The following is an 18,719-nucleotide window of genomic DNA, read 5'->3' on the forward strand; positions in this document are numbered from 1 at the left end:
TTGTTACGTGCAGACGACCCAAACTCAAATCTTACTGAGGAATCTCTGAGGGGTAGGCCATGCTGATGGAATGGAATGGCAACCCACCTCCTATACTAGTACTCAAGGCTTCAGTAGTAATCATTCACACACACAGAGAGAGAGAGAGAGAGAGAGAGAGAGAGAGAGAGAGAGAGAGAGAGAGAGAGAGAGAGAGAGAGAGAGAGAGAGAGAGAGAGAGAGAGAGAGAGAAAATCATTAGCCACACTGTTAGTCGAACATATAGGAATTGACCCTGAAAGATGCATTATTTTTGTACATGCATTTAATACTGTAGCCTTTTGTATTGCATAACTCATTTCCATGTACTGTGTGTTGTGCGGTTGTAATGTAGGCTAATTATGACATATTCTAATGAAGGAGGAGGAGTTTTCTCCCCGGGTCGTTTGAGACTAAACAGTTATGTAACTGCTGGTGTCCTTCTGCGCCGCCAGTGCGCATTTCTTTGGAGTTCTGCGCTCTGGAGTTGCTATATTGGGAATCCCTCTTCGGGGATATTCGAATTCGGGAACATGTTTCTTTACAGGACCGTATATTTTGTCTGCTACATGCAAACGTCAAGGATGAACGCAGTGTCTGGAAAAGACCAGCTATTTGGCTGAATTGCGCACGGAATTCGAAAAGTGATTTAAAGGCTTCTCGGATTAACGTTATTAACTTTCTCTCGGTCGTTGGAAAGTTAATGATCAACCCCTGCTCGACAACTTCGTTGGGCAGCCAGTAGATTCAATGTAAACTATAAGACATGGGTAGCAGTCTGAGTCTGAGCAGAAGTAAAAAGATCGCACCTGTGTGTGTGGTCGAAATAAACGTTTCCAAAAGAGAAACCGAGTCGCCGGAGGAAACAGTCGCCCCTGCTCCGAGATCTCCCGGGGATGTGAGGAATTCTTTCAGGCGATTTAAATTCCCAAACTTTACAAACGGTAGCAACTTTTCCAAAGTGGACTGTAGAAGACGCGGATCGCCTCGATCCACCGAGAAGGATGATGAACATCGAGGGAAACCGGAGCGAACTCCTGCTGCTTGTGATGATGAGCATGGGAATATTTCTAAAACCAAGAATGGACATAATAAGAAGTCTTTCGTCAGATCCAGGACGTACGGCCTGTGCACTTTTAAACGAGTCAGCTCCAACACGGAGTTAAACCCCACGACGACTCCATCGCAAGCGTTCACTTCCAGCAATGAGTCGCGTCGCCAAGAATGTGGTTGGGAAGACGTAAACAAGAATGGGAACAGTGTGTTCAGCCACGTGAGGAAACACGCACCAGCCGCAGGCTCCGACCACGAGCACAGAGTGAGTGATTAATTGGGTTCGGTTAATTAATGAATGAACAGAAACATTCAAATCAAACATTTATGTAAGGCATAGGGCTTACATCATTTGGCAATCAATTGATCGATATTGCACGTAAGGTACCCAATATTGTGATTCTATGTTTTAATATGTAACTTACTTTATGCTATTTTTTGTGATTCTATGTCTTTCCAGGGCTTGGGTCCAAGTCGTTCTTGTGTGGAACAAGTTCTCAAAACAGGAAACGACTCGTAAGTAGGCCAATGTTCCATTATCTTATTAATAATTGATTATCAAGATGAGTTGTGCGCACAGGGGACTTCTGTAGTAAAAAGTCTGATCCCACAGCAAAATAAAATAAACATTAAGGTATTCCAAACCATTAGTACCTTTCCATATCATTTTGCGACTTATTGGTGTTTGGATGCTTATTTATCTGTATTTTGTGCCTCATAAATCATAAAGCCATTGCATTTACGGTAGCCTAGATTCGATATGGACTTAACACACATGAAAACGAGAAAAAAAGTACTCTCTCATTTCCGCCAGATCTTTTGCCAACTGCCTGAACACCCCAGTGACCACGCCCGTCATTCTGTATGATGGCTCTGAGGAGGAGCTGATGGATACTATCGAGAGGGAATTCAGCTGATCCCCACCCCTGATGGTCATGAGAGCGCTTCCATCTCTACACACCGTCTTTGGAAGTGATCCTCAAAGTTATTCAAAGATTCATGTTGTTATATTGTTTCTCTTGTCAAATTCATGGGTGTGCGTAGACCACAGACTCCTGGATTGGATAGTTAATAACTATCCAGATTATTATTATTATTTTGAATATTATCGCCGAACACTGGGCACACTAACAATAATGTGTCCGAACTCGCGACAGAGACAAGTGACTGTTCTATGATTTGTCCCCCAGAAGGCTTGAAGCACTCACATATTTGTTACCCATTGACTTGTGTTACCCATTGACTGCTTGTCTTTCACTTGTCTGTTATGACAAACCCGTTTGAAGAACTTTACTTTTTGGCTTTTTATAAGGGCAACATCAATTCAACACAATTAAAGTATGGTCTAGTAAGATATTGCATTAACTTCAAAGTTCTAGATACTAATGCAGCATTGGCTTTTCCGTTTTATGATAAGTGGCCACTGCTGTGCAAAGCGGGTATGGGTAGGATTATTTATTTAACGTTTGTTCCCTGACCATGTTTCCTCAACTCCTTAAAAGGAATGTGTGGCCGTGGAGAGATGTAAGAATGAGCTCAGAATCAAGGCTCAGTCTTGGCAGCTGTGCTTCTGCTGCTTATGCAGTCTTCGAGCTGCTAGAGATTATTTAGCTCCGTGTTGACATGAAGGTTTACTGGTACCCAGTGGAGGTAGCATGAACTACATGTGGCTCTGTTAAAAAATGCAATACAGAGAGTTCAGATAATCTTTCAGCTTTACAGTAAAGCAACTGCTTTGGTTATATTATAGTATATTCTCCAACTTCAATATTGTAAAAAGTGTTTTTTATATACAGCATATATAATTGTCAAATTCTGAACATTGAGATGAGGGTATGTTTCAGTGAGAAATTAATTCTGCAAACATTTTGGTATTAAAGTAAAAGTTTTACTAGATACCTGTTAAGATCTGACAATACATAAAACTCATGTGCCATTTATTTAACGCAGGCAACATAAAATATTTTTTCTTTCAAAAAATACAAAATAGATGGCACAATATAAATAAAACAATAAAATATATAATTTCCCCCCAAGTTAAATACAACCCCAGATTCTAAGACTTGATTTTAAAAGAAAGTAGCAATTATAAACCAATATAGAGCAGTTAAGAGAAAAATCATTCAAGTAGTGTTCTGTTCTTCGGTGGCCTGTAATAACTCATTCTCCTGTGCACTATGTGTTGAAGCTTGGAGGGCAGGAGAGGAATCTGGTCTCCAAGCATCTTGCATATACTGACGTTCTTAGCAATGTAATCCACACAAGACCTACCAGAGAAAAAACTGTTAGGAAAGCCGGTTCCAGTATTTTGATTAAAAAAGTAGCACGGCTATTTTTATTATATTGTCTTCAAATATATATGTATATATTTTACCTGAATAGAGGATATGGCTCGGTCTGAAAAACTAGTGCATCATTGCAATGACCCTGGAGAACAATACAGATGAAGAAGTGGTTAGGGTTTTCTTGTTTTTATGATCAAAAGGCTTTATGGGATGTTTTTTTACTCTTATGTATTCATGAAAAGCCCTCTACAATGTTGGTAATAAATGCATTCAAACTCTTAATGCATAATCTCAATGTTATTCTGCAAAACATTACTGAGACAATTTTCCAAAGCACGTTTTCTTTTGAAAAAAAACTGAAACGGTTCATCCTCTTATATTCTGAAAAAAACTAAATCATATATTTATTTTATTTTTTTATAGCCTTCTATCCCTCCGATCGATAATCAGGGAAATACCTACTGTATCAACTAGAAGTATGTAGTCACAACTTCCACCAAACACGATCACATCGGAGTCCTTGCCTGCACTGGCTGTGTGCCACAACCTTACACACGAGGGGGGAAAAAACACCATCAGAATTTACACTAGAAATGGTTGCTGTTGATCCTAGACTATTTTAGTAGATGTTTGCAATGGGATTTATTTTTACAATGTAGTGACCTTTAACACATGTGAGCAAACTGAAGTGAGATCACTGAATATGTGCGGTCAGATTGTACTACCTTGGCTTGTTCTCGTAAGGGTGGCTAATCTCCTGCCATTTCTTTGTTTCAACATTAAGCAGCCAGCCGTCACCTAAAAATTGTATAATAATAACATATTTTGCTATCCAACAGATCAAACCAAAATAGTTTTGAAACAGCTCATATGATCAAAACAGCTTTCGAAACATATAGGTACTGATAGGTGTGGTATTACTCATTGGTTTGCAGTCCACACTTAGTCCTCCAAACAGGAATAAGGAGCTATCAGCAACCGCAGTGAGTGAATGCCAAGATCTGCCTACTGGAACAGCTGAGAGCGGGGAGACTCTGAAAAAAAGTAATTTCAACAAATTACTCATCTAGAGCTAGACACATTATAGACACACACATCATAATATTGCATGTGTATTGACTCTGGATTTCAGGGCTTTGGATTTTAGGTAAGATTAGAGAACGTTATTGTCCATCACCTTGACAGAAAACAGTTTGGGGTGATAGTCTTTGTTTTGCACAAGACAGTGGAGACAGACAGGAAAGGGGGTGAAAAGACAAGAGAGATTGACATGCGTCGTAGGAACAGAGGTCAGAATCTAATCCAGGTCACTACAAAACGAGCGTCACTAAAACAAGCATGTCTATCAAAATGTTATGGTTGGTTGACCCCAACATACATTTCCGCCCATGTCCATGTCTCAAGGTCCAAACAGTGGACATCATTGGTCCTCGTTTCCTATCATGAAAAACAGGATGTTCAAAGGCCACTTTCAGTCATTGATTAGCAATGTGTTTTGAGGGAGAGAAAGTGTCAAACGCAACCTACCATCACTCTTCCTCCACAAACGTATCCTTTAGAACCCAGGGTGGCGCTGGCATGGGCAGCCCTGGGGGCGGGGGGGCGGCCCTGTCCACAACCAAGACAAACCAATCTCAACAAGTCTTCATCGTTTACTTCTAGCTTTAACCACTTTTATTCTTGATTTTTTAAGTCAAGTCCATTGTATTTGTATGGCACAATTCTGAAAGTTTTTCACAGGCCGCACTATATGGCAGCCCCCTAACCTGAAAACTCCAATAAAGCAATTATAAAGGCTTAAACACTGTGAAATTATTATATATCATCTTATTTATATAATACATTGATTTACTAATAATTTCAGGGTACATTTCGAATATATGTAATATTATACCAATTTTTGGGGCTGGATTTTGATCCTGTACCCCTCACTTTCGGGGAAGAACTCAAAGACCCAAACAGAAAAAAGGACAAAGTATTGACTATTGTAGTCAGTCGTGCAATTGACTATTGGAGTCAATACTTGGGTGAACCTTGGGTGAAAAAAAACATCTTGGAGATTACAACAGGTGTCGATAAAGAAGTTTGGCGAGTTATGAATCTGTTCGAATCCTTTGCATTCAGGACATTTTGTTCTTAGCCCAACGCCAAACTTGTTTGGAGCAGCAGGTAGCCAGTCGTCCATTCATGATCACAGCAACACACTTAAACAGAGACAGCGTTATAGTAAGGAGGACATACATTAGTCTGGGGCTCCGTCCAACTGGCATGATTGGGGTCGAACACATGGACTTCGTTGTTCCAGCCCCAGTAGACGTCGTCCACCTGGTGGTGAACCAAACAAGGAAGGGTGAGATATAATGGAAGTATCTGGTCCAATTGGTGGATCTGTCCGGACAGAGATCCTATCCCAACCAGGGCTGATGTAAACCGCCATTTGGCTTTTCGATGAATCAACAATAAACCATTCATAAAATCAATGCCATGAAATGCCCATAACAAGTTACCAGAGCCCAAAGTGATATCTTTCATTTGCAAGGCGTAATCCAGCAAATGTTGGTCGTTTTACTAGATGAGCGACAAATTTACGAAGTTATAATAAATATATTTTCTGTCAATCAATGAATCAATAAATCAACGGTCATTGTCCCCTTTTCCCTGAAATAGGGTCCCGAGTCTACCAAAGCACATATATTTGCATACCCACGATGCCTCGTCCAGGATGAAGTTGCTCCTGTTGATGTCATTTCGTAGTTTGTGCCCATATCCTCCAAAGAATGTGATCCTATTACAAAAAAACATATTTGTCCATAATTTAAGATTGAAGGGATGAATGATGATGAATTAAAAAAAGAATAAGGTCAAAATGATGTTTTGGATGAGCAAGAACCAACACACACACACACACACACACACACACACACACACACACACACACACACACACACACACACACACACACACACACACACACTTATAAACTATTATTAGTATACTTTTACAACAACACAGCATAATTTGAAGCTCAACGTTTTGCAATCGCTGGTGCAATCCCATTGGTGATAGAAAATTATTAATACTACCACCACTTTCTATTATTGAGTTGAACCATGGAAGCAGAGGTGAAAAACGGACTGCGCTTTGATACTTGGAGAAAGTTATCTGCACAGACCTGCCACCAAAGACCCAGCAGGACAGTTTGTCTCGAGGTGAGGGAGGAGCACCAGACGCTTTAGAGATCTTCTTCCAAGTGTATTTCCCATCCAGAAGGTTGACACTGTATATCTGTTTGACAAATATTGAAAGGATTAACAGGCTGAAGAGGCTACCCTAATGTGTCTTTACTATTGATTTAACCCATTTAGCTTCCTTTCCTTTTCTTCAAAACTGTACTGTATACATTGTATATTGTATCTATTATTTTAATTGTGATGTCCACATTAAATTGAATTAATAAAAAAATAAAATGTTTAACGAAATAAATGAAGTTACTGCAGACCGGCATTTTGATACCCAAACTGAGTTTTAAATCCATTTTGAACCCACCTCATTGGTCTGGCCATTGCTGTCACAACCTCCAAATATGTACAGATGTCCATTTAAAGAGCAGCCACAGGTGCCTGACATGGCTGGTGGCACATCTCCCCTCATGGAGGACATTTCCCTTCAGAATAAGGGAAGGGACTTGATGATTTTGAATATGAGGTATGTGAAACACGAAGAACATGTATGCCTGGGCAGCCAGGTGGCTTAATATGGACATGCATTCATTATAATGACAAAGCATTCTTACCATAGGCCTCGGTCCATGTCATAGATCCAGATTTCAAAATTTGGTAGAAAAACTTCATCGTCAGCAATTGTCTGTACAATGATAAATAATAAGGTTAGCTGTGACAGTGGATTTTAGAAGTTTATGCTTATATTTCCACAGATTAAACAATATATGGAGGACAACGGCAGATAACTTCGATTTAAAATCGATGACGAAAAAGCAAAACATTAAATAATATCAGTGTCTTTACCACGTAGCCTCCCCACACGTACAGGAGGTTGTCTTCCACTACAGCCGTGTGTCCACTCCGCTCCTGGGCCACCAGTTCTGAACGATGCCTCTCAGTCATGTCTTCGGCTGGGGAGATAGAACACAACTATCTATATAATCACCTCAGTCTGTACAGAAAACATGCCGATTACATATAGACTTTTCGGTCAGTCAATAATGAATCGAATTGGAAAAGCCTTGTCGGGTTGTGCAAAAACAAGCCAATTTTGACAGCAATGGTTGACAGAAATGCCAAGGTCTAAAACATTATGGCCAGGTTTTGTTGTTTTTGTGTTGTGGTCATTCCCCTCGTCATAACTCGAACACCAAGACATACTCACAATCGACAAGAGTCACAAAATAAACATCTGCACAGGAAATATAACACTATGTAGTTGTGTTTTCATAGCCATTGGATCGCAGATCGATTTGAAGGACTGCGATTAGCACTGCCTTCGTTTTTTTTTTTGCGTTGTTGTCAAACAGCCGAGGTCTTCAGAACGGAAGTGATGAAACACAAGAGGAAGCGCGTATTTAGCGCCAAAGCTTGAGTCGGTAGCCGAAGCCCGTAAACATGGATGTTCTTCGCAAAATTAAGACAAAAGTTTCCGCAGACTTCAAGATGCGAGGACTCATGCTTCGTCCGTATGTATTGCATTAGCTGCCGTTATTTTGATATGTTTTCTCATTAAAGAAGGCATTTCACCAAGAGTATCCCACAATGACAGCTTTAAATGGTGGCAATAATGTTTTCTACACAATCCTCTCAACTGCTTGACACCTTTATTATTGTATCCGCCGCTTTACACATATCAATAGTTCAATGTATGGGGTTTGTGTTTTTATATCAGTGTTAAAAATGTTCATGGAATGTTCCATTATTACAGAGATGCTAGTAAATACCTTGTGGAAATCCTGGAGTCTGTCAATCCAAACGAGCTGGAGGATGTTATTGAAAAGATATTGGATGCTGTGGAAAAGCAACCACGTAAGTCTAGACTCTCAATGATTTGTCTTAAACATGTATGCATTTGTGATGTATATAATGATGTCCAAATTTTCATTGCAACAGTTTCCTCTTCTATGATCGAGCTGAATGTCATGGAAACTGCTGTTCAGGACTGCAGTCAGTCGTGTGATGAAAACATGTAGGTCAATGTTATTCTTTCATGTAATTAATTGATGACATTACATTGTTACACTACATGTAATAATAACTCACTATAAGGCAGTGGCCATTACAGTGACAACTATCCTGAATTGATTGATTTAAAATGATGCCCTGTGGATTGATTTCTATGTACAGAGACAATGTGTTCAACATTATTGGAGCATTTGATGTGCCCAGATACATCTACAGTGTTGAGCGGAAGAAATTTGTACCGTAAGTTAATAATTTCACTAATGATGTCCATTCAATTATCATTTAAAATCTTGTAAATGTACATACTTTTTTATAAAGAATAGTGCTAATATCATTCAGTGCTGATCAGGTTACTGTTGACTTATATTTTTACCTTTTGACTTTGTCCCACTCAGCATCAATATGACCAAGCATCCAGCTCCCAGTCTGTGTGGTGTAGCAAGGGACAAGGCTGAGCTTTTCAGAGAACGCTACACCATCCTACAACAGGTTTGAATTCATTCAGTCTCTTTATGTGCGTGTTGCTATATATGCCGTCTCGAACGTCTGCTATCTATTGGTTCTGCAGTTAAAAAAACCTGTCTATTATTCATGCCATCAATGTAAGTACATATCTTTGTTTATTTCTAGCGAACACATCGACATGAGCTCTTTACCCTACCGGCGATAGGCTCTGCCGTCGACGAGAGTAGAAACAAGTTCCAGGTAACGATCCCAAATACAATAGGTTTTGCTGATTGTTGATCATCTCCTCTTTTTCATTTAAATGCAGTGAACTGTATTTCTGTGGCTGTGCTGTTTGGTTTCTAGCTGAAGACCATTGAGGCGCTCTTGGGCAGCACAGCGAAACTGGGAGAGGTCATCGTGCTGGGGATGATCACGCAGCTGAAAGAGGTAGGCAACTGACACCGGCCTATTCTCACTTGTATAATATCCATATCATTTTAGTATATTTAGAGATTAGTAAAATATACAGGCATTAATATTAATCTACTCTTTTTTTAGGGTAAATTCTTCCTTGAGGACCTCACTGGTACCGTACAGCTGGACATGTCCAAAGCAATATCCTTTTTCCACATGCCAGAACTAAAAATCATTTTGTAGTTTAAAATTGTCTGTCAACATGATATTTAGGCTTGTGAGACTCATGTTATTGTTTATAAATTATTATTATTATTTCTGAATCATCCATACTAATAATAGTTCATTATTTCCATGCTATCAATGTAAGCACACACTTAACCCTGCCTATACCAGTTCCATAATGGCCTGTACACAGAATCCTGCTTTGTGCTAGCAGAGGGTGAGTAGAAACCACCCAACCTCATATTATGGTCAAGGCAATGAACCCTATTTGTGTTTTTTTTTAAGCATTAGCTGATGTTTTACTTTGTCTCCTAAAGGCTGGTATGAGGACTCGTTGTTCCATGTCAACGCCTTTGGCTTCCCACCTACAGAACCTTCTTCAACAACTAGGTTGGTGTTGGTATTGGTATTGGAACTCGTATACCATGTATTGTTGGGAAAAAAACATAATATGTCTCCTTTAACATCTGTCCTTAGTCAAAACTGTAAAGTGTGCTATTTTACCTCCAGAGCTTACTATGGAAACTTGAACTTCTTTGGTGGCCCGTCAACAACGTCAGTCAAAGCGTCTGCGAAGCTGAAGCATTTGGAAGAAGAGAATGAGGACGCCATGTTTGTAGTCCTATCTGATGTGTGGCTGGACAGTGTTGAGGTGATGGAGAAAATTCACACCATGTTCTCAGGTACTCGTTTTGATTGTATGATTTTATATAAGATATGCATTTTATTAAAATGCATATTTGTATTGTCTTATTTACCTACACATTTTAGTAAGAAAGTTAAGTTAACCACTCCAACATGCACCGAAGCGTAATTTTTCTGTGTTTAAGGTTATTGGAGTCATAGGGTTGAAGAAGCCACATTACAATCATGCGAATGAATATTCTGATACAAACCTATTGTGTGTGTGTGTGTGTGTGTGTTTTTGTGGTGTAGGCTATGCTACAGTGCCTCCTACCTGTTTCATCTTTTGTGGAAACTTCTCCTCTGCTCCCTATGGGAAAACACAGATCAAATCACTCAAAGGTGAGCGAGATGATTAATAATCGAATAGGTAATTAAATATAATATAGTATAGTCTTTGAGAGATGCAATAAAGGGAAGTGACAATACACTCTGTTTTCAGAATCTTTGAAGACTCTTGCTGATGCAATCTGCTCCTATCCCAGCATTCACACCAGGTATTGTAGGTTTGAAATTGACATATCTTGCTATTCCTATTATGGTTAATATTGGGTGCATATCAGAAGAAGGTTAGCCAGTAACAATTTCAGCCTACACCACCGAAACTCAAAGATAAACCAGAATCTGTTGCAATGTAGACAACATATCAATAAATAGCTTCTTAAGGGAGCTCCTGGATGATATATACTGTATAAATACAATATCATTTATATTTATTTCTCTTCAAACCACAGTAGCCGCTTCGTCTTCGTACCAGGTCCTGAAGACCCGGGCCCCAGCACAATTTTACCACGGTAAACATTTCGACGTCATTATCTGTTTGATTGAATGACAAATGTTTTTCGTGAACGTCTAAACACTGCATGCTTTTTCTTCTCCCCAGGCCTCCGTTGGCTGACCACATCACGGAGGACTTCCGAGAGAGGGTTCCCTTCTCTGTGTTCACCACCAACCCATGCAGGTAGGATTATGGTCACTGGTTATTTTGGTGGTTATCAGACACCAGTTTACATCATGAATCACATGGCTACTCTATTGACTGACAACATCAACGTCTTTACTTCAAAAACATCTCGGCTGGGAATTTAAAGAACCAGTTGCTTATTATAATGCTCATTAACAGTTACACAATGACGGTATTAAAAGGTATCATAAAGTTGACGTGGGGATGACACGCCCCGCCTCTTTCCAGCCCAAAACACATTTCTTTAAATCACATAGTGTTCAAATTCCATCTGAAACAGTGGGTCCATTGACTCTTTAAATGATACCGATGTTGTGATTCTGGCCACTGGTTGGTAGTTGCTGAGAATGATACCTTACGGGTTGGCAGGATTCAGTACTGCAGCCAGGAGATTGTGATCATCAGGGAAGACCTGGTCAACAAGATGTGCCGAAACTGTGTCCGCATGCCGACCAACAGCCTGGACATCCCCAACCATGTGAGAAGAAATGTTTTTCAGAGACTACAAATTAAAATTGAATCGCAAGTGATCCCACATGGTGGCAATTATGTTATTCATGTTATTTTCAAGGCACCTCTAGGGACAGGCATTGGAAATTAGCTAAAGCTACAAATGCTATGACGCTTTCTGCTGGATTGGGCACAATCCTCATGAGTTGTATCTGTCCCCATCAAATAAACACTAACTTACTAATTTGAATTCAAATAAAATAAAGACAAGCAATTTACTATTCATTCATATACTCAGTAAGCAGAGCATTTTGCATAAATGTCTTTAATTAATTAATGAACAGGTAGGTGTAGGTAGACCTTGGCTACTGGGGTTCAAACACTGAGCCTGGGAGTCAAACACGCTAAAACCACTGGACAATCCCCCCCCCCCACACCCCTTCCCCAAGCAAGGATTTGAGTTCCTGATGGGTGTCGTGACATGTGCTGTGCATGGTTCTTCGTCTGCCTTTTAGTTTGTGAAGACCATCCTCTCCCAGGGCCACCTGACACCCCTGCCCCTGTACGTGAGCCCCGTGTTCTGGGCGTACGACTACGCGCTGCGGGTCTACCCGGTCCCCGACGTCATCATCTTTGCAGACAAGTACGACCCCTTCAGCATCACCAACGCAGAATGCCTCTGCATCAACCCGGTAGGGAACCCCTGACTTTTGTCTTCTTTCTGAACAGCTGTACTCGGTTGACAGAACGTTGGTGATTCTGTGTTTGTATTGATTTATAATTACTTTATTATAACAGGGTTCATTTCCAAGGAGTGGCTTCACGTTCAAAGTGTATTACCCTTCGAACCGGACTGTTGAGGACAGGTGGGTTGGATTGTCTCTCTCTTTTTGGTATTTTCGTGTTTTAATAAAAAATAAAATATTTATAATTGATAGGCTATTTTTGTATTATGAGGCTAATGTTGTATCTATTTCGTTACAGCAAACTTCAGGGACTCTAACGATTTGGATTTGCAACGGGATCTGCTGGCGTCTGTTTTATTCCTCCTTTGTAAAATGTGTCCAACTTTAATATTTTAATATGTATGTACCTTTTTTATGTAAAATAACTAATAAAGGTTTAAATGTCCTAATGTGACATTGTCCAGCTTTTTACTGGTATCGTAAAAACAAGTGCTGAGTAATCTTTTTAAAAACATATTTTAGAATGTATATTTAATGACCTTTGAGGAACATCAATAATAAGGCTCATTGTTTTCCCTTGTTATTACAGCCAGTTCTCATAGTTCTAAATAAAAATTGACACACAACACATATATTGACACAGACGCAACCACTCTGGCCCCGCCCCGACCGCGATTCGAAAAATGAACGATATGGGCGCCGCCTACTGGCATACATTTTTGTTGAAAGAATTAGTGTTTATAATAGCCGATTCATTCTGTTAGAATTAAGTTGGTCTACTTACTAACATGTTATATTGGACGGTGGCAAATAATACCGAACGACCGAAAGGTAATTTTTGCTTTGACCTTTCAAAAATGGCGTATTAAGGGGGTCCGTGTTTACAACTTCCGGTCGTGCCCCCGGAATTTCTCGACCTCACATTTATGGCGTGTTGCTATTGAAAATTGAAGAGAAAAACAAATATTTCTAAGGTAAGCCTATGCGTTTAAAATGTTTATTAATAGAACATTGTTCATACAATGCAGTTCATACAATTCAGTGCAGTATTAATGTAATGGCAAACGTGTCAGCCTGAAACGGATGCTTTGCTTGCTTTGAAATAATAAACCATGGTATGTTCGCAGATGGACAGCTGCTCATACTAATTATCTAACTTGCCTTACTAGCCAGACAGGATATTTATGAAAACTACATAAATATACTGTCTGGATAAACGCAATTCCTTCGTGAACTGCTAATCATGCGTTCATTATTCCGTAAACAAGGAAATGTGCAAATAGTTGGGGCAACAATATTGAGTATTTATAGCCAGATGGCAGATTGGACCTCATAGAAAATTTGTCTTTGTTCTTTATCCTTCTTATCTAGGTGGCTCCGTCATTTATAGACGCCCACGAGTGGGTGTCCTGACCCGTTCGAAACCCTTTTCTTTCGGACCAGTAAGGAATCACAAGTCATAGTTGTTGAACCCGCAACTTAAGACCGAGATGGACGAGGAAATGGGCGAAGATTTGCCTGCAAGAGAGGAGGAAGATGAGGAATCGGAGGGAGATGAGGAATTTGATTGGATTGTAGAAAATGACGTCGATGATGATGAAGAAGATGATGACGTTGAAGAAGAAGACGATGATCCCCTTGTAACTGAACAGTCAGAGAACTTTGAGGTCGACACTCCTCCAGAACGCAGTGGCCATATAGCAGTAGTAGATAGAAACTGCATGTATGTTTGGGGTGGCTACAAGGTAAGTTTCCTATATTTGGAAGATGTAATAGCACATACTATTGTTTGACATATGTAGCTATATTGCTCATTGGCAGCCACTTTCGAATAGTTATGATGTATCATTCTTTTTGGTCAAACAAGAATGCTGTCAACCATGGATTCTTTGACCTGTACTTGCCAAGGAATGAGCTCTGGGAATACAACATGGAGACTGGAGTATGGTAAAATAAAAATAAATTCCTAACCTTGCAATCCAAATGGATACAGAACCAAAATGGCTGTTATTGAAAAGAATAATCTGTTTACAGGACAAAGCGTATAACTGGAGGTAACCTCTTCACATCGATGTCTGGCAGCTGCGGGGTGTGTGTGAACGGAGTCCTCTATCTGTTCGCAGGGCACTATGCCAGGGGAAACATCAACAGGGTACTGTCTCTATGTTATCCCTGTGTTACTGTCTCGGTACAATATACAGATTTATAGAACTGCTTGTTGAGCCAACTGGAATAAAGGACAGGGCTGTTGGTAACTCAGCCTAACGCCTTGTATTCAGTGCTACCTCTTGTCTTACTAATATATTACTATTCTGTAATGTCCTCCTGTGCAGATCTTCTGTCTGAACCTTAGAGCCTCCCACCTCATCTGGGAGGAAATGAAGGATCTGAAGGGAGTCCCTCCGTCTTGCAAGGATAAGCTGGGTTGCTGGGTCCAGAAGAACAAGTATGAACTGGAGACTGGGATCAGTGTTGTTTTTATTCGTTAAAGGGGCTGTGAACCCAAAGCAGTTTTCTTTGGGTTATATGTCTTGTATGATCATCAACACAGCATTCTATGCCATTTGGACACTTCTCGTATGCCAGGGTTTGTGTCGCATTTCCTATACAACATCGCTCATTATAGCTCTCACACACAATGCAGCCCCTCCTTCCAAGAACTCTCAGCCCAATCCTATTTTTGTTTGAATTCGAGCTGAAACCGGGCGTTCACTTAAACAAAAAAATCTATTTTAGGTTAGTTTGCAAAAGACGCCTCCTTCTCTAGGTTAAATAACACATGTAAACGTATGCTATTGCGTGCGTTAGCTGTTATTGGCAGATTATGCTTACTGAATCACCTGCTGATCAGCGTTGATGCAACACACCTGTGCTGAAGCTAAATTGAAGGGGAGGCCGGGGAGCTGAAAACCCTGTCTCAGAATGAATTTCTTTAAATTTCTCATGATTTTTACAGGCTGATATTTTTCGGAGGTTATGGTTATGCACCACAAGGACAGCATCGGGGAACATTTGAATATGATGTATCCTCGTCATTGGGGGTGAGTGTTTGACCCATTACCATGTTCTATGTTTTGTATAAAAAAAAATACAAAGATAAAAAAAAAAAATGCTTCAATTAAAAAACAGTATACCAACATGGTCATGCTTTTGCTTTAAAATTTCTGTGCTTTTTTTAGTGGAACAGCCCCAGTCGAGGCTGGAATAACCACATCCACATTCTGGACCTGGAGACGTCCACGTGGAGCCAGCCCATAACTAAGGTGAACACCTTCTAAAGTGCACACAGTCTTCATGACTATACTTAATCTCTCAAGAGCGGTAGGCCCCGACAATCCCCAGAATGCTTCTAAACCTCTGGAGAATTCAAAAAATGTGGATGAGGGTCGGTCATTCCGACAGACCCATGTAGATCGTTTTGCCGTCGGCCTAACATTTGACATCCCCCCTGAAACCATTCCTGGAATCTGGGGGTACCCAAAGTTGTATATTTGAAATGCCGCTCTTTGAACTCTCTCCCTCCCCTCTGCCCCCATAGGGTAACACCCCGTCTCCCAGGGCCGCCCACGCCTGTGCCACGGTGGGCAACAGAGGCTACGTGTTTGGAGGACGATACAAGGTACAAAATAGTCGGTTTGATGTATGAATATGAATGCTCGTTTAGCTGCTGTATGGACGGTGACGCGTGTTTCATGTCCACAGAACTTCAGACTAAACGACCTGTACTACATCGAAATGGACTCCTGGGAGTGGCATGAGATGTAAGCAATCAGCGGAAAAGGAGAACATTATAAATGCCAGGCGGAATAAATGGAAACCCGAGCCGAAAAAGCCGAGCTCTGCAGTCGGTGTGGCTCATTGAATAACATGGGAGTGGCTTGATGGACGGATGCACTTTACGTTTGTGCTTTGCTGCGTGTCAGCAGAAAAATCAGCCAGACTGGCCCTTTATGAGTTCAGGGTTTCTTTTATTTTTTTATTATTATTATATGCTAAAACCCTGTAAAGTGACCCACGTCCTGTTCCCTCGTCTGCTCCCTGTGACCTCACAGGAGTGTTCCCGCCGGGGGTCCTTCGGGGCGGTCCTGGCACTCCTTCACCCCCGTGTCAGAAGATCACGTCTTCCTCTTCGGGGGCTTCACCACGGAGAGGGAGACACTGAGTGAGTCAGAGCCCGGAGAACGAGATTTGTCCCCCCGAGGTGGACGACCTAAAGGCACGGTTATGGTTCCACGTCGACGCGCCGCAGTGACCACGCAGGCGCTCCGGCGCAGTCGTGAACCTGTTTTTGGTTCTGCGTCGGGTTTTAGTGAGCGGACCAATCGGAGCCCTCGCTGCTGCATCGCATCGACGCAAGGTTACAATTTTTGGGAGGCGCGCGTCAGGCCCTTGTGTTGAACGCAGGGAGGATCTGCAAGGATGTAATTGGTCCGTAAACGCCCTTTGCATTTCGTTGACGTGGAACCATAACTAAGCCTTTACTAAGGAGCTGCTTGTGTATATATATATAGCTTCCTACTGGCTGTACTCCCTAGAGATACTAACCCACGTGTATTCCCCAGGTGACGGATGGCTTTACTGTGCCAGTAAGAACGAGTGGAAGCCTTTCACACACAATCACACAGAGAGCCCCAGGTGAGCTTCTGGGGGTGTGTCGGTTTGTGTGTGGATACAGCATGTGAGACGGAAAGGATGTTTGACAAGGGCAGGTTTTCTGATTATACTATACACTTTTTGTTCCTGGGTTTCGACCGACTTGTAGATGGGAGATAATGGGTATTGCTTTTGGGTCTGTCAAACTGTATATAAGTGTTAGTTTTGTATTGGATGTATTTCAGTTTTGCTCTAATGCATTTCAATGAATTGTCCAATTCATCTTTTTAGACAATTTATAGATATTGGGATGTGGTGATTGTATTGGTGTGCCTGTATGATCCATCGTGTTGATGTGTCTCTGCATCGCCCAGGCTTTGGCACACGGCGTGTTCGGGTGCAGACGGGGAGGTGTTTGTGTTCGGAGGCTGTGCTAACAACCTGCTATCGCATCAAAGAGCTGTGAGTTGAGCTGAACATTCTGCCTAACGCCACATGAAATCCGTCGGACATAGTCCCTTTTATAACGGTATGTGTTTCAATCAAACAGGCCCACAGCAATGAGCTGCTGATCTTCAACGTGCAACCAAAATCGCTTCTTCGGTGAGTTGATTTTCGTCCCTTTCTTTGGGCTATTTAAGTCATCCTCATAATCTTCAAAACCGCTTATCCGGGGTCGCGTAGCAGTTCTAGCAGGGGACCCCAGACTTCCCTTTCCTGGGGCCACATTGACCAGCTCTGACTGGGGAATCCCACGGCGTTCCCAGACCAGTGTTGTTGAGACATAATCTCTCCACCCAGTCCTGGGTCTTCCCAGAGGTCTCCTCCCCAGGCTGTCAAGCTTATATTTGATGTTATTAATGTCAACTGCAAACTTGGTTTTATTATAAACTCCAAAAACATCAGTCAATCAACACGTCTCCTTACAAGAGGTGCGTCCGTCCTTCTGTCCTCCAGGTACTGCATGCAGGTGGCTCTCACGCACAGGGAGCGTCTGGCCGGCTCCTGGGACTGCCTGCCCAAGCACCTGCTGCACAACCTCCAGCAGAGAGTGGGCCGTGTGAACACCCCCGGCTCATAGTCCAGGAACACGCCGCCCAGCCACCCCTCCACATCTGATAAAGATTGCAATTCTGTGCGCATACCCATAAATGCCTGCCATAGCATGTACTTACTTCCACACCAGTGGGGCACATACCAAATTCGATAATTCTATCCCTCAAAAATTGTCTGTAACAATCCTTGAGGCACCCATAGACCGCTGGCTATTCGATGTGCTTCAGAGACCGTCAATGCAGCTTGTAAAAGTATTTGCATTGCGATGGTCGAGATTTAAATTAATGGTTTCAACTGTTATTCAGAATGAAGCGTCCCTTTAAAGCTAAAATTGTAATCAATAATTGCAATAATATTGCTTTTTGGTGACAGTAAAGTACTGAGCATGTTAATCTTGTATATATTGTAATTTATATTATTTTGCAATGTGGTTTGTGCTTGTGTTTAAAAGGCATTTTGCCATCTTAGAAGTTATTGAATACAGCTTAATCCCTTAACTTGTTTTCAAAAGGCTCTTGTAGCATTTCATGTGGGAATTATGTAGCTTGGTAGGTAGTTTACGTTGGGCCATGTTGCACTGAAACTTCCTCGGTTCTCTCTTTGGTATCATAACTACAATGCAGAACACATTGTATAAAACCTATTTAAAATGTTG

At 41.3% G+C, this 18,719-nt stretch overlaps 4 protein-coding genes across 4 annotated transcripts; 3 read left to right on the forward strand and 1 right to left on the reverse strand.

The window, feature by feature from the left end:
* Positions 1-420: 420 nt before the first annotated feature.
* Positions 421-3,744, forward strand: LOC130382558 (uncharacterized). The gene is made up of 3 exons (XM_056590369.1): positions 421-1,336; positions 1,532-1,587; positions 1,886-3,744. The coding sequence occupies exons 1-3, from the start codon at positions 785-787 to the stop codon at positions 1,986-1,988; spliced, it is 711 nt and encodes a 236-aa protein (XP_056446344.1). The 5' UTR covers positions 421-784; the 3' UTR covers positions 1,989-3,744.
* On the reverse strand, positions 2,013-7,913 carry LOC130382557 (kelch domain-containing protein 1-like). The gene is made up of 14 exons (XM_056590368.1): positions 7,743-7,913; positions 7,382-7,488; positions 7,150-7,220; positions 6,903-7,020; positions 6,529-6,641; positions 6,060-6,141; positions 5,598-5,681; positions 4,884-4,964; positions 4,735-4,793; positions 4,278-4,390; positions 4,082-4,154; positions 3,819-3,903; positions 3,446-3,498; positions 2,013-3,338 (listed from the first exon to the last, which is right to left on the reverse strand). The coding sequence occupies exons 2-14, from the start codon at positions 7,478-7,480 to the stop codon at positions 3,191-3,193; spliced, it is 1,179 nt and encodes a 392-aa protein (XP_056446343.1). The 5' UTR covers positions 7,481-7,488; positions 7,743-7,913; the 3' UTR covers positions 2,013-3,190.
* On the forward strand, positions 7,912-12,873 carry pole2 (polymerase (DNA directed), epsilon 2). Its single transcript, XM_056590367.1, has 19 exons — positions 7,912-8,046; positions 8,289-8,389; positions 8,474-8,549; positions 8,708-8,785; positions 8,941-9,034; positions 9,176-9,250; positions 9,356-9,439; positions 9,551-9,607; positions 9,800-9,848; positions 9,949-10,021; positions 10,142-10,314; positions 10,568-10,657; positions 10,758-10,812; positions 11,050-11,109; positions 11,199-11,276; positions 11,649-11,757; positions 12,245-12,421; positions 12,528-12,595; positions 12,714-12,873. The coding sequence occupies exons 1-19, from the start codon at positions 7,976-7,978 to the stop codon at positions 12,730-12,732; spliced, it is 1,587 nt and encodes a 528-aa protein (XP_056446342.1). The 5' UTR covers positions 7,912-7,975; the 3' UTR covers positions 12,733-12,873.
* A 422-nt stretch (positions 12,874-13,295) lies between these two features.
* Positions 13,296-18,695, forward strand: LOC130382590 (kelch domain-containing protein 2-like). The gene is made up of 14 exons (XM_056590422.1): positions 13,296-13,389; positions 13,787-14,160; positions 14,283-14,362; positions 14,450-14,567; positions 14,749-14,861; positions 15,372-15,456; positions 15,595-15,678; positions 15,954-16,034; positions 16,118-16,176; positions 16,468-16,577; positions 16,978-17,050; positions 17,383-17,470; positions 17,559-17,611; positions 17,966-18,695. Exons 2-14 carry the CDS (start codon positions 13,906-13,908, stop codon positions 18,087-18,089), a joined length of 1,323 nt encoding a protein of 440 aa, XP_056446397.1. The 5' UTR covers positions 13,296-13,389; positions 13,787-13,905; the 3' UTR covers positions 18,090-18,695.
* Positions 18,696-18,719: the final 24 nt, after the last annotated feature.

This window comes from Gadus chalcogrammus, chromosome 5 (genome assembly GCF_026213295.1).
Source record: "Gadus chalcogrammus isolate NIFS_2021 chromosome 5, NIFS_Gcha_1.0, whole genome shotgun sequence".
In the NCBI taxonomy this organism is placed as follows: domain Eukaryota; kingdom Metazoa; phylum Chordata; class Actinopteri; order Gadiformes; family Gadidae; genus Gadus; species Gadus chalcogrammus.

What these genes read in the sequence shown, in the direction of transcription:
- LOC130382558 (XM_056590369.1), top strand. Translation starts at nt 785, where the DNA reads ATGGGTAGCAGTCTGAGTCTGAGCAGAAGTAAAAAGATCGCACCTGTG. An exon ending in GCTCCGACCACGAGCACAGA is followed by an intron (nt 1,337 to 1,531) that starts GTGAGTGATTAA and finishes ATGTCTTTCCAG; the next exon opens with GGCTTGGGTCCAAGTCGTTC. An exon ending in CTCAAAACAGGAAACGACTC is followed by an intron (nt 1,588 to 1,885) that starts GTAAGTAGGCCA and finishes CATTTCCGCCAG; the next exon opens with ATCTTTTGCCAACTGCCTGA.
- LOC130382557 (XM_056590368.1), bottom strand. Translation starts at nt 7,480, where the DNA reads ATGACTGAGAGGCATCGTTCAGAACTGGTGGCCCAGGAGCGGAGTGGA. An exon ending in TGCTGGGTCTTTGGTGGCAG is followed by an intron (nt 6,142 to 6,528) that starts GTCTGTGCAGAT and finishes TTTTTGTAATAG; the next exon opens with GATCACATTCTTTGGAGGAT. An exon ending in ACATACTTCTAGTTGATACA is followed by an intron (nt 3,499 to 3,818) that starts GTAGGTATTTCC and finishes ATTGTTCTCCAG; the next exon opens with GGTCATTGCAATGATGCACT.
- pole2 (XM_056590367.1), top strand. Translation starts at nt 7,976, where the DNA reads ATGGATGTTCTTCGCAAAATTAAGACAAAAGTTTCCGCAGACTTCAAG. An exon ending in TATCCCAGCATTCACACCAG is followed by an intron (nt 10,813 to 11,049) that starts GTATTGTAGGTT and finishes TTCAAACCACAG; the next exon opens with TAGCCGCTTCGTCTTCGTAC. An exon ending in CCCAGCACAATTTTACCACG is followed by an intron (nt 11,110 to 11,198) that starts GTAAACATTTCG and finishes TCTTCTCCCCAG; the next exon opens with GCCTCCGTTGGCTGACCACA.
- LOC130382590 (XM_056590422.1), top strand. Translation starts at nt 13,906, where the DNA reads ATGGACGAGGAAATGGGCGAAGATTTGCCTGCAAGAGAGGAGGAAGAT. An exon ending in AACATGGAGACTGGAGTATG is followed by an intron (nt 14,363 to 14,449) that starts GTAAAATAAAAA and finishes ATCTGTTTACAG; the next exon opens with GACAAAGCGTATAACTGGAG. An exon ending in CCAGGGGAAACATCAACAGG is followed by an intron (nt 14,568 to 14,748) that starts GTACTGTCTCTA and finishes CCTCCTGTGCAG; the next exon opens with ATCTTCTGTCTGAACCTTAG.